Genomic DNA, 18,644 nt, shown 5'->3' with positions numbered 1-18,644 from the left:
CAATGCATCTTTAACCAGTGACTCCATTATTTTACCAGGAACAGAAGTTAAACTAACTGGTCTGTAATTACTCGTGTCACCCTTCGATCCCCCCTTTGTGAATTGGCGATACATTTGCACATCTCCAGTCCGTGGGAACCTCCCCTGATTCCAAGGACGCTCTCATAATTATGGCTAAGGGTTTGCTTAGTTGCTTTGCCGTCTCCTTTAATATAACTGGATAGATCCCATCCACCCCAGGTGCTTTTCTTACGTTTAACTTCAACAATTTCTCTTCCACTTTGCTCTGAGTTATTACAAAATCATTATGTATCCTGCTACAATTTGATAACCTTCTGTCATTTTCAAACCTTAATAATTCCTCATGTGTGAATGTAGATGCAAAATACTCATTCAGTTTGTTTGCTATCTGAGCAGGATCATCAACAGTCGAACCATCGATGTCAAGTGGACCAATCTGATTCATCCCCTTCCTTTTAAAGTTTATATAAGTAAAGAAATCCTTGCTGTTTTTCTTAGCATCTTTTGCCAAGGATTTCTCATAATCTGCCTTCGCCTGCCGAACCTCCTTTGTGACCTGATTACAGATTAACTTATATCTGCCATAGGCTTCTGAGTCGCTTGATAATGCAGTTACGTCTTACGTTACTCCTACGAATGTCGAGGACTTCTGTATTTTTGGATTAACTGGGAAATCGATTATTCGGGATTTGTTTTTTACTAGCTACCCCAGAAAATCGAGAGTCTACTGTATCCATATATATTTTTTTTTTGCTAACCAAAACCAACCAAAGTTTCTCTGTGATTTGAATTTCAAATGATCTTAGTGATGATTTTTAATGAATGATTATTTTTATTGTTTCTTTCTGTCTCTCTCTCTCTCTCTCTCTCCTTTTTTTAAATTTTTAAATCCCAAACAAGGATATTAGAACCCATCAGTACTTAGTATGCATGGGTTGAAAACTGAGAAGGCAAAACAGTTTGTTGACATTAGACTTGAATTTCTGTAAATTGTAGTTTTCTGGAAATACATATGAAGGAAAGTTGTTCTATAGAGCAGAAGCAGAACGAATAAACAAGGAAAAGTTAGTTCTGTGAGTTTACCGTTGGACAGTAAATGAATGCTGACTGGTTGTAGCACATATTTGTTAACCTGGTTTAGAAGAGCAGTGGAATTACAGGTGCTAATTCAGAAGAATAGTGCCCATAGAAGGTATACAGCAGAAACTAAACATCTGTGAGACAGAGAATGGAGATGGAGAGAGTTTGTAAAAGGCAGATCATTAATTAATCTAATTGCCCTCTTTTGGAAAGAATCTAAAAGCTTGAGAGAGGATTTGGGGGGGGGGCATTACCTCAGGTGTGGGAACAGTATTCCATGGTAGGACAGATTTGAGATTGTACAAAATGTGTAGCTGCTTAGAAGAAATAATAATTAATAATAAATAATTATTATTTAATTATTAAATTTAATTATTATTATTAAATGATTATGTTTAATTCATTGTATAAAAATAATAATTTAAAAATATTATTTAACTCTCTTGATTACTAATAATTAGATTATGGAGATCATTTGATTATGTCTATCACTAGTATTCACAGGAAAAGTAAAGAACATGTTGCTATTAGAAATAATAGAAATGAGAAATAGAGCCATCAGCTGAATTATGATCATAGAAAGTAAAAATATCATTTTATGTTTTTACTTTCTATTTTACTTTTTGCTTAGCCACACAGTACTAGTGTAGCTAAGCTTTTATTTGTGTCTGAAACAAAACCAAAACATGCAGTATGCACATTCAATATGGGCAAGTCAGGAAAGTGGTTATTAAATTAAAAAATAAAGTAAATTTTAAATATATTTTCTTTGAAGAAGGAGAAAAATATAAACATCTGCCTAAAGATAAGTTAACTGCTAATTTGATTATATGGATGGCTGGCTTTTGCAACATAGTTATAAAATTTGAAAAATAAAAACCATATTGCATCGTAATGAATTTTTGGAATTTTCTGACATACTTGATCAAAACTTGGAATTTGGAAAATATTTTAACCATATGCTGATATGAAGAAATTAGAAAAAACTTTGTAAAATTTTTAAATATGAAATTGATCTAAATGATTTTGAGAATTTGTTTAAATAAACTCATTTATTGAAGATTTGATATTTATTTTATAGCTCTGTCTATATATTAGTAAAAGTTTTACTCTGTAGTAAAACTGTATATGTACATAAATTTTTTCCTGAATGTTCCAGAATCATGGATTAGCCACTTTCTGGGATGATGAGCTTAATTATATTCTGACATCTGCTTTAGCTATTTATGAAATAAATGGCAAAACTGGTAAGTAGCTTGTATATAATTCATTTAAATCTCTTTAATTTAAAAATTTGCAGTTTTCAAGAATGCTTGGAGGAGAAGCATATACCACGATTTTTTGTAATTTTAATTTTTCTTTTACATTTGTTATAATGCCCTTCTTGAATAGTTGTTATCATAATTGTTAAACACACTTGCTCCACTACTGAACCTTTAATAAAATAAAATATCAATAAAGAACCCGTGCTTGAGGGGTTACAGTTTCACTATAGTCCATCGCATATTTTTAGTACATTGTTCCAAAGATTTTAGGAAGGACTGTTTTTCTAACCAAAGTAAAAGAGGATAATATATTTGCTTCGTACACTGAACTGACATAACCATTACAGTTATGTCAAAAACATGAAGAATCATTCCTTCATGGCACTGTGATTTATTTCAAGTGATCTGCAAGATTTCCCATAAATTTTGTGAAGATGGGCAGACCTCATGGATTTGATGGTCTAGATGATCTCATTGGATTCAAGTCGAGCGATTGGGGTGACCACACCATATTTACAATACCCCCAACCTGTGTTTCATTGCTAGAAAGTTCCTGCACAGCTTAGAACCTTGCTCTCAGATCATGATGGAACTGCCACCATGTTTGACTGCAGCCACTAAACAATGGCACCATTTTTCTTCAGTTGATTTTCTCACATAAACATCTCCTAATGCTTGGATCCAAAAATTTAAAATTTGGATTTATTCATCTACAGTATGTTTTTCCTCTCTTCAATTATCCATTGTTGATGGCTCTTAGCCAGTGGCAACCATTTCTTTCGATTTTCCAGTTTTAATAAGGGTTTTTGAATCAGTACCCGACCATGAAGTCCTGCTTGTTTAAGATGAAGTTTTACAGTGGATATACACATGGGAGTTTCCCTGTTCCTATTCAACTCAGCTCAGATTTCAGATGCAGTAAGTTGTCGGTTTTGTTTAGAAATCAGTAGTAGTGGCATGTGATGCTAGAACGCAAGTGTGTTCTAGCATCACAAAAAAAAAAAAATCACACCATTCCCTCCAAATGCCTGTCCAGTTCCTCCTTAAATTTATTTAACCTATCAACTTCCATAACAACAGATGGAAGTTTGTTCCTGGCTAAATCTGCACATCTATTCTACATCTGTCTTTTCTTAATTTGAATTTATGCCCCCTTAGGTTCGTAATCTGAACAAGTGGAAGGATCTCATCAGAATTCAGCATGCTCAACCCATTCAAGGCCTTATACACCTCAGTCAGATCACTGCGCAGGTGCCTAGTCTCCAGCCACCGCAATTTGCAGAAGTTAAGCCTCTCTTGGTAAGAGGATCCCTTCATTCCCCTCACCAATGTTGTTGCCCTTCTCTGTACATGCTCAAGCAAATCTACATCCTTCCTAAAATGAGGCCTCCAGACCTGTACGCAGTACCAAAGGCGTGGCCTGACCATTGCCTTATACAGAGGGACAATCACCTCTTTTTCCCTTCTAGAAAAATTCCTATATATCATTGACAAAACCCCATGACCTGCCCTGGCAGCCTGTCTGCATTGCTAAGAAAACTTCATATCTGACTGCACAATTGCTCCCAGGTCTTTTTCATTTTCTACCACCTTAAGTGTAGTACCACACAGTTGGTACATTTCTCTGGGGTTACTTCTACCCATATGCAGTACTTTGCATTTGTCAAGGTTAAACTTCAGTTGCCACTTCTTAGCCCATCTGCCCAAATTATCTAGATCCTGTTGCAGTAGCACACTGCCATTACTGTCATTAACAACCCTTCCAACCTTTGTATCATCTGCAAACTTCGACATTAAGCCTGATATACCTTCATCAATATCATTGATAAATATACAAAACAGCAGAGGACCCAACACCGAACCCTGTGGGACTCCACTAATAACATTAGTCCACGAAGAGCAGCACCCATTAATTACCACCCTCTGTCTTATGGCCTCATCTTGTGCTTCCATTGTTACACACTGTAGCCCAATTGTGGTTTGTCTTTTAAACTGCCAATCTCCTTGAATTGTATAATGGTGGTTTGTACTCCTTTAAATAAACCACCTAGTTTTTTGCCAGTAACTTCTCATGGAATAACATTCTTTATACAGAGTTATAATAGCACTTATTTTATAAACATTCAGTTCCTTATTCCTTGCTATGTTTATTGCAAGACACACAAAACTTACACCAAACACACTTTCTGAATGACTTGCATTCAAATTTATAAGTTAAAGCTCTTACTCCTCATTTCATATTACTGCAAAACACTCTAGAATCATCTACAATCTTCTATAATATTCAAACAGTCTTCTATAATATTCAAACAGTCTTCTATAATATTCAAACAGTAATTCCACTTTCTAGAATAATCTAGAACCATCTACAATATTCTACCACATTCAGGAATCTTCAACAATGTTTTATCACATTCAGGAATCTTCTACGCAGACCTTTCTGGAATACTCTTATATATTCAAGAAATTTCATAAATATTTCTTAAATATTATAGTTTTTTGATTTTTATATATAATAGAAGGTAGATATTTTAATAAAAATAGTAAACTAGTTGGTCGTACCTTAATAAAATCTTTGAAAATTAAGAAAAATGACACCTGATTTTAAAATTTTAGGCTGGAGTCTATATATGGGGTGTTGAGAATCATAGTGGTGTAAGTCAGTAATTTTATATATATGAGCTGTTCATATTTCCACTGTTTAGTTTCATAGCAAAGTAATTAAAAGTTGCAGTTCTAACAGAGATATGTCAGCACTTATTTTGAATAACAATATGAGATTTCAGTAAAAGGTTTAGAATCATAGTGAAGTAAATCTGACTTATGCTATTCTGTTCCTAAACAGCTTGTAGGATGGAGATAGTAAGATGTCTTTTAAGTTAATCTCAATAAATGGAGGATTTTAAGTTGTCTTTCGAGTTGAAATCTCTAAATATAATACGTCAAGAGGCCAAACAAGTAGAAGAAGCATGCCAGGAAACTTCCTTCAGACCTAGAAAATGTAAAAGGAAAGAGTCAAAAAGAGCTGTAGCCAGAATACTTCGCAATTCAGGTCAGGCGTATGTGAACTCCAAAGAAATACAAGTCGAGTGTAAGCAGTTTGAAAACTTAGATTGTGGTTTTAAAAAAATATGCATAGAGTCCTTAACAGAAGCGGAAAGGAGAAAGCAATGTGATAATTTTATATCCATGGCTGATTTTTCTCAACGGAATGCATATTTATGCAGTCTTATACATCACGAACCTATAAAGCAAAGGTGGCCTCAGAATGGCAGTTAGGGAGGAAAGCAATGTACAAATCTGTCTTGCATTCAAAAAGAAAATACCACAGTACATGTTTGTAAAAAATTCTTTCTCGACACTTTTGTTATATCTGATGGAAGTTCCTTAGCCCTGACTTCAACAAAAGACAAATGTATGTGCTTTATTGTGGATGGTGTGAGCAAAGAGGGACTACATCTCTTAAAGAGTATTACTATAGACATGTGGGAACAATAAGGGTGACAAGAGCTTTATAGAAAGTAAGGAAGGAGAAGTCTGCTGGAGAAGATTTAAGGGGTAAGCATGTAGTGGCACAAAAGATAACTGACAAACAAAAACAGTTACTAAAGGATCACATTAATATTTTCCCAGCATTTCAAAGTCATTACACTTGAAAAGATAATCCGAACAGGAAGTTCCTTAGCCCTGACTTGAACAAAAGAAAAATGTATGTGCTTTATTGTGAATGGTGTGAGCAAAGAGGGACTACATCTCTTAAACAGTATTACTATAGACATGTCTTCAACACAGAATTTAATTTACATTTTCACTTTCCTTGAAAGGACACTTTTTTTTTTTTTTATATGAAAACCCCAAACACAAGAAGTATTAGAACCTATAGTACTTAGTACCATGCTTGGGTTGGAGGTTGAGAAGATGAAAAAAGATATTTGTTGACATTAGACTTCAACTGTATGTATCTGTATGTAATTTTCAGGAAATACGTACAAAGGAAGGTTGTTCCAGAAAACGGCAGTTGAATGAATAAACGAGGAGATGAAAAGTTGGTTCTGTGAGTTTGAAGTTGGACAGTAAATGGATGTTGGCTGGTGGCGGCACGTGTTCGGACTATTTTGAAAGAGAGAGCGGGAATTATAGAAGCCAATTGAGAAGAACAGTGCCCATGAAAGTATCTAGAGAAAAGGCATGCAGCAGAAACAGTACATTTATGAGACAGCGAGTGAAGAGACTCTGTTAGAGAGGAATCGTTAATTAATCTAACTGCCCTCTTCTGAATGGAATCTGGAAGCCTGAGAGAGAGGTTTTGGGGGCACCGCCCCCAGATGTGGGAACAATATTCCATGGTAGGGCGGATTTGTGATTTTTACAGAGTCAACAGCTGCTTGGAGGAAAAGTAACGCCGAGAGCAAAAGAGAAAACCAAGTTTTTTAGATGCAGAGGAAGCAATATTTGTAATATGCTTGTGCCAAGAGTATAAACAGTCGATTAATGTAGAAAAGGACAAAGAAAAGACAGATGATTTGGAGAGGCAACATGTTTTGCATTTGGCAAAAGCAGAGAATTCAAGAAATCAACTAAAGGGCTGATAGGGAAAAGGCCCGAGGAAAATCTGACATCCATACAATTGTGATAGATTTACAAAAGCCCTGCCATTCTCAAAATTAACTGTTTCTGAGGCCTATTATAGGTGCAATATGTACTACTATAATTTAGGTTTGCATGATGTTCCAAATAACCTTGGCTACACGTACGTTTGGGATTATTATTAGCTATATGGTGAAAGGAAGCCTGAGGCTTATGCTGCACCAGCCAAAAAAAATTTCTGAATTACCCTGAGAGAGAGAGAGAGAGAGAGAGAGAGAGAGAGAGAGAGAGAGAGAGAAGTAAAAAGGAATCACCAAGAAAGAGAAGAATGATGATATCCAACTCAGGACCCTGGGTGTGCCAAGCCCATACTCACCAGATGTGAGCCCCTGGGGTTGAATGAGACCATTGCGTCTAGATGTTGTCAAGAGATTGCTTCTTGCCTGACTAAGCAGATTAATTTGAAAAAGAAAAAAAAAAAGCATGTGATGATATGCAGCAACACATACACTGGCCAAAATCAGAACGTCGAGGTATCCTTATTGTTAATGAAACTGATTCAAGAAAGTTCAGTTGAAGTCATAGAATTCATGGTTTCTGGCCACCCTTACCTTCCAAATGATTCAGACTTTGGGTTGATTGAGCAAGCTGGAAAAAACAAGATTATCTATGTTCCAGATGGATGATATAATACCATGAAGACACAACAGGTTTATGGTTGTAAAGATGCAATAAGATTATTTTTTTGAAAACAGAAGCTCTTGAAAAAGGCATAGCAAAACGGAAGAAGAAATGTTGAAGGTGAAAAATGTAAACTGGTTGAAAATACAATGGCTCCATTATGAAAAAGTAAAACCAATTCACGATTTTCTACAAGTGTACATTGGATGAAGACATCCCCAGAACTGAATGTCAAACCCAATAAGGAGGGTTGACCTAAGAGCTTGAAAAGTACTGAACAAGAAAAGTTGTATGATGGTCCTAGAGTGCTGAACTTTCTAAATAAAGAGATATGCTAACTTCTCAAATACATCCCTCCAGTTCACCGTGCCTTCTTTAAAGATATTAGAAGCTCAATAAAATTTGATGATCTAGGTCACTTATCTGACTACGAGGAAGAAGATGAAGCATAAACAGTAGTTTGTTTGTGGTTACAGCATTTTATGATTATCAAATTAGTGATGATGACTTTAATTCCTTTTTTTAAAAAAAATGAGAAAATCAACAAAAAAGCAACTATATATATTTTTTAATTTTGCAATAATCTTTTATATTATAATTAAATTTATTATGTTCATCTTAGCTTTTTTACGATCATACTGCAACAACTAAGACAATCGTAACTATTTTGACAAAAAATTCCCAATGTGCCTATCACTCAGGTTTTTTAAATTTTGTTATAGTGTACTTTTTACAGGGGAAAACATATGATCTCTTCTGTATGAAATCATTGTTTTGATTACACATTAATATCCTTACATTAATTTACCATTTTAAAACAGGTAAACTACTTAGAAACATAATGGTGTAAGCCAATTATATAAACACTGCTGACCAAAAATTGAATATTAATAAAAATTGTCAAGCTCATGTAAATTTTTAGAGTTTTTTTAACCTCCATATGTATCACAATTCATTAAATTAAATTTTTTGAGTTTTTTATGAATGCAAACATAAAACACCTTGTTCTCAAAAATAAGAATACACTGACTTATACCACTATGAATCTCAACCCTCTATATATATATATATATATATATATATATATATTATTTTGATTTGAGCTTGGAGTGGTGAACCTCCCCCCCCCCCCATTATAAAAATATTACTTGAGTTGTGAAATCTTACTTAAGTAAACAGTATTTTGTGACAGTACATTATAGTGGTAATTTTAATATCAGTGAACTGTTTTTATATTATATAACAAGGCTACTAATGTTGATATTATTGCATAGGACTTTCTGGTGGTGATGAAGAGTTCCTTATAGCTGTACATAAAGCTGTACCTGAAGGTCATACATTTAAGGCTCTTCCTGTTCATTTTCAACATTTTCAGGCTCAAAAGATATTTTTTGATAGTCTTAAGTAAGTACTGCATTATATTATTATTAATCTATCAAATTAAAAACAAAAGTAAAGATTTACTTGAAGCTTATTTAAAATATTTAAGGAAAATATTTAAAATAAAAATAAATTAGAATTTATACAAAACAAAGGGCATAGTATAAAACTATGGTTTGCTATCCCTAGGTTTTGTAATCATATTCATTATAGCATTTTCAGAAGTGGCTAGTTTATGCATGCAGTAAAATTAGTGCATATTTTTCACTTAACAGTGAAAAATATTGTAGACCACCCCTGTAGAACACCACTCTATGCTCAACAGTGCTATATCTCTGTAAGAATTGCCTTGTGTAACCACACGCTTCTTGATTAAACCGAGGTACGAGCCCGTCACCACCAAATATGGAGGATGCGGAAAGGTCAGGGAATGACCACTGCATATCCCCGGAGCAATATGGCCTTAGTTACTAATGCTCCTAAAAACCAAATAACAAACAAACAGCCTTGTGTAACATAAATGATGAGCAGAGCAGTTGTCTTCCCAAATATTAATCTCACCTATATTAAGAAAGAATTAGAAATTCTTTCTTAATATAGGCGAGATTAATATTTGGATTTAATCAAGATATTAATCCAGTTTAATTAAGATTTACTATTTTGCTTTTAGTTGATAAAATAAGAGCAAAAGGATATATATGTTATTTATTTTTATAAATTGGCTAATGATAATATGAAATGTAATGTTACTATAGTTTTAAAAATCACAATGTGATATAAAAATATTAAATGACAATACCATATTTATAAGCTTAAATAGGTTACAAGCTTATTTAGCTTAAATAGATTCAAGGCAGAACTAGACAAACATTTGGAGCGAGTAGATGGGTGAAATGAGAAGGGTCCTCCCCCGGCTGATGCTATATACAAAGGGTACTAGGAAAGTTTTGCAATACAGCTTTGTTTATTTAATTTTTTCAAAGTAATTTCCTCTACATTCAATACACCTCTCCATCCTCCGAAACCAATCTTTAAACCAGTTCTGCCAAGTTTCACTAGGGAGTAAAGCACACTCGTTGTCCCAAGCCCGTAGAAGGTCCTCATCACTGGAAAACCGCCTCCCTTTTAGCTTCATTTTCACATGCGGGAACAGTGCAAAGTCACAGGGAGCAAGGTCTGGACTGTAGGGAGGGTGCTCGAGAAGTTTCAGTCCTGTCGTGGTCAAATATTCGGTGCAGGTTTTGGCGCGGTGAGCTGGAGCATTTTCGTGATGGAGGTACCAGGTGTCCATTCTTGACTTTGGTCGCAGGTTCTTCATAGATCCAATGACTTTAGGCAGGCATTGTTCAGTATACCACTTAGCTGTGACTGTCTTCTGCGTATCCAAAACGACACGTTCCACAATTCCACTCGATTTGAAAAATACAGCTATCATTTTCTTCTTTACAGATCGGGAATTTCTGACAGTTACGGGTGTGTCGTCATCATCAAAGACCCAAACTTTGTTTTGAGCCTTGGTCGGCAGATCGTAATAGTACAGCCAAGTCTCGTCACCTGTCACGATGTTGTTCACATACCGAGATTGTCCCTTATCAAACTTTTTTAACATCTCCCGGCACCAAGTCACATGTTGTGTCATCTGCTCTTCAGTCAGTTGATGCGGCACCCAGAGAGAACAAAGTTTCTTCACGTGCAAATGATCTTGCAGAATCGAACGAATTGCTGGTGCATTTAGGCCCAAAGTATCCTCTATCTGTTGGTAGGTCACTCGCCTGTTTTCGTCAAGCATTTTCCTCACAGCAGTAACGTTTTCCTCTGTAACTGACATTCGTGGCCTTCCCGGCCTCTCAGAATCCTCCAGAGTGAAATTTCCCCTTTGGAATTCTCTATACCACCTGAATATCGTTGTACGATGTGGACAATCATCATCTAGTGCAAGAGTCATTTCTTCTAAGCACTGGTCTATGGTTAAACCATGCACGAAATTATACCGCAAAACTGTCCTTATCTCATTTCGTGACCACGATGCCATCGCAAGCACTTTACACTCTCACTACTAATGAATAACTGAGCCCATCGACTTGGCGCGGCGGCTACTATGCACGTATGAACATGTCTCAACATGCAGCAACAAGCAGCTTCCTGTGATTCATTGTTGCGTCATATTGCAAAACTTTCCTTTTATTTTATTAAAGTACGACCAAAACTAGTTGGTCGTACTTTAATAAAATCTTTTAGGGGCTTAGAGGGGAACAGGCATTCTGGGTGTTATCAGACATTCAGTCTAAAACACTGATGGATCCAATATCTTTCTATTTCAGAAGATTTAGGAGAAGTCCGGTTGGCCTACCTCCCTAAAATCCACTCATGCACACCTCGATGGTAAGCCCTGTCATATCACTCACGTCGCAATGAGCATGTAGAGTGGTTCTCTTCAAGATGCCTGGTCAGCGTGAAGAGAAAAAGACCAAACCCTCCAGCATGTGACAGCACGAGGAAACAAATGGCCCTCAGTCACCAGCGGCTTTCACTCCCCCTCTTACGGCAGAGAGAGAATCAGAGTGGAAGCAGAGGGTGCTAAGAATCTCTGGGTATGACCAAACTGCCATGCACGGAAACTGAACTTGGCCTGTTACAACGTAAGATTGCTCATCGGTGAAGATAGGATATTAGAGCCGGAAAAGGAATAAAAAATGTGAATTGGAACATCATAAGTCTCGCTGAAACAAGAAGAAGAAATGAATCATCACTTATAAGCTTATCAAGTGGAAATCTGCTGTACACCAATGGAAACAGTGCAAAAAAGAGCAAACGTGGAGTTGGCTTTCTTGTCCATAAAGATATAAAAAACAACATTTTGGAATTCAAAAGGGTGTCAAGACTACTGCTCAGGATTTCTAAGAGGTACAAGCTAAAGGTTTTATAATGGTTGAAGAAATGTACACCGAAATTGAGAGTCTTCTAGATGAGCAGAAAACCACACTATCATTATGGGGGAGTTCAGTGTTAAGGTTGGAAAGAGAAAAAACAGTGCAGAAAGGGGAACTATAGGAGATTTTGGAATTGGTGAAAGAAATGAAACAAAAAAAGAAATGAAAGGGACTTGTGGAATTTGCAGAATCTGATCTGGAGGAATGTCAGTATTGAACACTTTTTTAAAGAAAAGAGTGAACAGAAAGTGGACATGGAAGAGCCCAAATGGATTAACAACTAATGAAATTGACTTCATCCTCAATAACAGATCGTGAATGATGTTACCATCCTGAACAAGGTAAACATTGGAAGTGATCACAGAATGGTAAGATGCACACTTGATATAGATGTAAGAAAAGAAAGGAAAAAACTGACTCAAGTAAATAATATGAAGATCTTTGAGATAACAGAAGAGGAGAAAAAGCAGTATGTGCTGGAACTTAAGAACAAGTTTGAGCAGACTGTTCAGAACCTAGGTCTCAACGAGGAATACTACAAATTTCCGAAAGTGATCATCACTTTCGGAAATTTGATGCCTAAGGAGTGGAATAATGCAATCATAGTTTTGCTGCATAAGAAAGAAGATAAATCAGAAAGCCCAAGAAACCTATAGGTAAAAAGAAATCCAAAGAATAAAAAATTAGTCAAGAAAAACGTGTCACGATGAACCGAAGACGAAAAATGAAGAGCAACATGAACACTGACAAGGATAAAATTGAGTATACCGAGTTATGCAAAGCAATTGGAAAGAGACTCAGAGAGGACATAAGAAGGTTAAACACAAGAAAAGTAGAACAAACATTAAGGGAAAACAAAGGATTTAAATCAGCAGCCATGAGCAGTAATACAGAAAGACAAATGAAACTGAAACTGAAGAATAGCAATGGTGTACTTATAAATAGCAGAGAAGGCATTATTCGAATAGCAGAAAACTACTATAGAGAGTTATACAAGTAGCGAGGGAATGATGCCAGCACTGGAGAAGGTGGATCACAAATTAGTAACACATACGACTTACTCAATATCCTTCCTGATGAGGTAGAACATGCGTTAAAGAAAATGAAGAATCAGAAAGCCCTGGGAGGATATAAAGTTACTGTATGTAGAGTTGTTAAAATTGGGAGGAAGAGACATGACACAGAAACTGACAAGATTCTTCACAAAATGCATTAGAAAAGGCATGACATCTAAGAAGTGGAATAATGCAATCATAGTTTTGCTGCATAAGAAAGGATGTTGTTGTTATTTGGTTTCTAGGAGCATTAGCAACTAAGGCCATATTGCTCCGAGGATATGTGGTGGTCGTTCCCTGACCTATCCGCATCCTCCGTATTTGGTGGTCACGGGCTCGAACCCCGGTCTAATCAAGAAGTGTGTGTTATGCACTGCTGCTCCTGCTCACCTGGCTATGGAGGCACCGCATAAGAAAGGAGATAAATCAGAAATTAGAAATTATAGACCAATTAGCTTGTTATCCCACATCTTCAAGTTGTTCACAAGGATCATTACTAACAGATTAGAAAGAATACTTGATGAGAATCAACTGAAAGAGCAAGCTGGCTTTAGGACAGGATTCTCAACTGTGGATCACCTTCATGCAATATCACAGCTAACGGAGAAAGCAAATGAATATAAAACACCATTATGCCTGGCATTTGTGGATTATGAAAAGGCATTTGACTCCATACAGCATAAGGCAATGTTTCGGGCACTGGAAGACAAGGCAGAGATACGCCATACATTATGATTTTGAAGAAAATATATGAGAATGCAACCTCCTTTTATTAGACTAGACAAAGACAGTAGCAAATTTAGAACTGAGAAAGGAGTTCTACAAGGAGACACAATATCACCGAAGTTGTTTACTGCTGCCCTTGAGGAAACTTTCAAAAGATTAGACTGGTCGCAGAAAGGAGTCAATGTGAATGGAGAGTATCTAAACCATCTGCAATTTGCAGATGACATTGTGATCATAAGCTACGATACCAAAGAATTAGAGGAAAATCTTAATCAGTTATGCACAGTTAGTAAGGATTTTGGACTAAAGATGAATATGGCTAAAACAAAAGTAGTGATGAACAAGTATGCCACAGAAAGGGACATAATGATTGAAGGAGTAGTAATTGAAAAGGTGGAGTCATATACTTATCTGGGACAAGTTATTAGCGGAAATAATGATAAATGGCTGGAAGTGAAGAGAAGAATAAATTTTGGATGGATAGCATTCAGGAAATATAGTCACATACTGAGGAGCAATATCCCAATTTGTTTGAAATGTAAAATAATGAACCAATGTATCCTCCCCACCATGACTTATGGAAGTGAAACTTGGGCACTCACCAAAAGAATGGAAGAGAAGCTTAGAACTACACAGCGAAGAATGGAACAAATTATATTAGGAATCAGACTGTTAAATAAGAGGAGAAACACATGGATTAGGTAGAAAATTCAAGTAAAGGACATTCTTATCAAAACTGAAGAACTAAAATGGTCTTGGGCAGTACACATAGTTCGAAGACATGGTGACAGATGGACTAAGAAAATAATAGAATGGTACCCAAGAGGAGATAGCAGAAAACCTGGAAGACAACAACGGTGATGAACTCACGAGTTCGTGGGTAGTAAATTGATGACCATTGCACAAAACAGAAGGAACTAGAAAGTTGCTAGCGAGGCCTTCATCCTGCAGTGGATTGAAAATGGCTGATGATGACCATATTTACTAAAAAATTTTAAAATTTTAAATTAAAAATTTAACTGTTTTTAAATTAAAAAATAATTTTTCAGTTAATAATTTTAACTTTTAAAAAGTTAATAATGAAGCATTGATTCATGTATAGTTTGTGTCTATATAATTTTTAAATAGATTAAACATGTAAATAGTTTGAATCTATTTAATTTTCAAAAGAAATATATACAGATTCTTGGTATCAAATGTTTTATGGTGTGGTCCTCTCATACTTCATCAGTAATTGCAAAGACAGCGGAAAAGTAGATGTAATGTTTCTTAACTATTGGATATCTAAATTTAAAATCAGACCATATCTACTTTGGATCTTGGGCAATTAAAACTGAATAAATTTGAATCTAATAAAGTTATACTAGATTTCTAAAAATGAATCATTTTAAATTTAAAAAAATAAATAAAAATAAGAGAAAAATTTTACTTACTATCTCATGATGACAAAAAAGTCATGGTGAGATAGCAAGTAAGAATGAGTTTGAGAGTATCATTATTCAACAATGAAGAATTTATTTGCCAAGATGACTCTACCCTGTGTCAGCAAACAAAGTGTATTAAAAACTTTTTGTTGTCCAAAAATGTTAAAACATTATCTTTGCCTGGTAATTCACTATATTTCAAACCCATAGAAAATCTGTGGATATAGATTTTAAACAAAAGGGGGGGAGGGGAACAAAAAAACCACTCATATTTAAATTGTAAGTAATTAGAGAATAGTATCATGAAATACAACAGGAAACATTACAAACCTGGTGTGCTCCATGCTCTTGAATATCTGAGAAAATATTAATTATCATTTTAGTTGAACAATAAAACCTTTCTTTAAAAACTGCAGTTAGCTGTTATTATAATAGACTCTTGAGGTGTATAAGGCTCTGAGAGAAGAAAATAAAAAAAGTGAAATGAATGAGATGAAATTTTAATTTTTATAAATGATTCCAGAATGGGCCATAAATTTAAATTGTAGGGGAAGAGGTTGAGACTGGATTGCAAAACTCTTATTTTAGCCAATGAGTTAGCATTAGTAGAGGCATATGATGCAAAAAAGCAAAAAAAAAAAAAAAAAAATATCTGCTGGCTAAAGGCAAATTTCCACACATCTATTCGACAACTGTCTTTCCTCAATTTCAGTTTATGCTCTCTCAGGTTTGTAATCTGAGCAAGAGGAGGAATCCCATCAGCATTGAGCCTGCTCAATCCATTAATGGCCTTATAAACCTCAATGAGATCACATCGCAGGTGCCTAGTCTCCAGAAGCTGCAATTTGCAGAATTTAAGCCTTTCTTTGAAAGAGCATGTCTTTGTCTCCCTCATCAGTCTAGTTGCCCTTCTCTGTACTCCTTCTAGCAATTCTACATTCTTCCTAAAATGAGGCTTCCAGACCTGTACACAGCACTCAAGGTGTGGTCTGACCATTGCCTTATACAAGTGGATAATCACTTGTTAGCAAAATTCCTGCTAGCAAAATTACTGTATATCATTGACAAGACCCTGTGACTTACTCTGGCAGCCTGTCTGCACTGCTCAGAAAACTTCTTTGAATGCACAATTACACCCAGGTCTGGTCCTTGAGATTGTCACAGACATTCTCTCAGATATGCCAGACAATCTGTACTTATCTGGGAGTCTACAATGCTGATGGAACTGATATTCGGGTGACACTCAAGTCAAGTGGATCCAATTTTGGTGAAGTTCAGATAGTCTGTGACAGCCAAATCCTCTGCTTCCACCTTCACAATGGTGGGACTATTAGTAATCCTGGGTATAATCCCCATGCACAAGCACACTGTGGGTGACCACCCAGGTGTGAACCAACCTTAGCTGTAGTCGAGGTGTGGCACCCACACCAAATGGAGGAATGCCTCCCCCTCATTGTTACCAGGCAATACTAGGTGGTAGATGAACTCTCATCAACTGGTGCAATATAACCACTTTGCTTATTGCAGGCTTGAAGTGGGGGAACCCATGTTTAGTCTCCTGAGCTAAGTTCCAGTCAACCCTCCCCCATCTCTTCCATCATGCAGTATGACTTTTAAGATTATCATGGACATCATGGCAAGATCCAATCATCCTTACATTTTGAGGATACAGCTCTAAAACAGGGTTCGCAGGCCGGCCACTACTTAGTACACCAGACCGAACCTATCGGTAACTCTTTACGAGGCTTCCAGATCAGCTAGTGTATAATCTTGCTAACTCTATTCTGCCAGAGAGTGACTGGAGGAAGTCCAAGTAGTATGATGCAGGGAGCATTGTCGAAGCCATGTTATGTCAAGGGTCTGGGTATATTCTTACCATGTGTAAGCCATATCCAAAAATTTTATTACTTCATACAGCATATCCCTCCCACTTTTTCTTACTATTGTATACACCATGAATTGTCAAACTAATAGAGCAAGCTTATCTGCAAAAATATCTAAACCTCCCAAACACTTCCTAGTTCATTTCACAAATAAACGTGGTCTCAATTGTAATCTCAATGATGTTCATTTCCATCTGCAGTCAGCCAAACCCCATGTACTTTTTCTGACAGTATCTCAGTTATCGGTTGATTCAACTACTGCTCACCTCAGTTGCCCAAATTATTCGCTGTATGATTCCTTTCACCTCAAAGGTGGTACTTGTGCATATATCCATTCCGATATTCCCTGTCAGAGACTTGGTAATTTGGAATCTCCTCTTTTCGATCTTCTCTAGCTTAAAATCTCTCTACCTCATTCTGTCAAATTCATCTGTTGTGTTGTCTCTACTGTTCTCCCAACTCCACTAATCACTTGGAGCTCTTTGACTTCCTCTCTTTGAAACTTGACTTTCTACGGTCCAACTTTCCTGAGTTGAGAAAGTAATTTTCCTTGGTGATTTTAATATTCACAACTCCAGCTGGTCAAGATGCTGAGGCTTTAGCAATTACTAATGACCTTGAACAGAGTGTTCATTTACCTACAAGGATACCAAACAATCCAAACCATACAGCCAACACAACACGCTTGATCTTTTTCTCACAAACAACCCTTCTATGTACACGGTCAAAGTGAGTGGTTTTTTTAGGCATCTCAATCAAAACTTGGTGATTGGCTCTTCTCCAATGGAGCTGTTATCCTATGGCTATTCCCAACCTTGTGTTGTTTGGCATTATAAGAATGCAAAATGGGATTACCTGCGAGATTTCTTTTCTTCTTTTCATTGGTCGGAATATTGTTTCAAAACTTCTGATGTCAATGTTTGCTCAGGTTGTGTCAGTGAAATTATTATTGTAGGCATGGAATCCTTTATTGCTCCCTCCACTTGAAAATTTCATCCTTTATCAAAACCTTGGTTTTCTAATAAATGCGCTAAGGCTCTTCAAGAGAAGAATGTTACATATTGTAATTGGCTTGTTTCCAATTCTTCAGTTTCATTTTCTGCCTCCAAAGCTCACAATTGTAAAGAAGTTAATAATCAGTCTAAACTATATTTTGAACAGGCTAAGAGTAGAAAACTTACTTCTTGTCCTAATGGTAGCCGAGCATTCTGGTCTCTTGCCAAAGCTATTGGCCACAACTTTTGCCCATCTCTGCAACAGAACCATCTGTCAAAACCAGATGATAATGTTGTCACTTCACCCAAGGATAAAGCTGACCTGCTAGCATTCCATTTTCCTTCCAACTCATGTATTAATGATCTTGGTAAAACACCTCCCACCATTCCTAACATGCTCCATTCAATGCCTCCTGTGGTCTTCCGTCAAAAGGATGTCAGAAGGATTTTGACGAATCTTGATGATAAGAAAGCTCCAGGTCCTGTTAGTATTTCTCCACTTGTACTCAAAACCTGTGCTCCTGAATTTACTCCTGTTCTTTGCCGCCTTTTTTCACTTTCTTATTCCAAATGTGGTTTTCCTTCTACTTTGAAATTTGCTCATATCCAGCCAGTTC

At 36.2% G+C, this 18,644-nt stretch overlaps 1 protein-coding gene across 1 annotated transcript in view; it reads left to right on the top strand.

Annotated features, from left to right (window-relative positions):
* The window catches only part of LOC150078675 (centrosomal protein of 76 kDa-like), a 141,273-nt gene that overhangs the window by 109,617 nt on the left and 13,012 nt on the right, over positions 1–18,644 (top strand). Inside the window, exons 10-11 of the mRNA XM_090382236.1 lie at positions 2,261–2,348; positions 8,909–9,038. Of these exons, the coding sequence (XP_090238362.1) occupies positions 2,261–2,348; positions 8,909–9,038 (218 nt within the window). The remainder of the gene's footprint in view (positions 1–2,260; positions 2,349–8,908; positions 9,039–18,644) is intronic.

The sequence above is a fragment of the Mastigoproctus giganteus genome, chromosome 10 (genome assembly GCF_048544385.1).
Source record: "Mastigoproctus giganteus isolate SK-2022 chromosome 10, ASM4854438v1, whole genome shotgun sequence".
Classification (NCBI taxonomy): domain Eukaryota; kingdom Metazoa; phylum Arthropoda; class Arachnida; order Uropygi; family Thelyphonidae; genus Mastigoproctus; species Mastigoproctus giganteus.
Note: the sequence above shows the minus strand (reverse complement) of the source record. Positions and strands in the feature narration are given on the sequence as shown.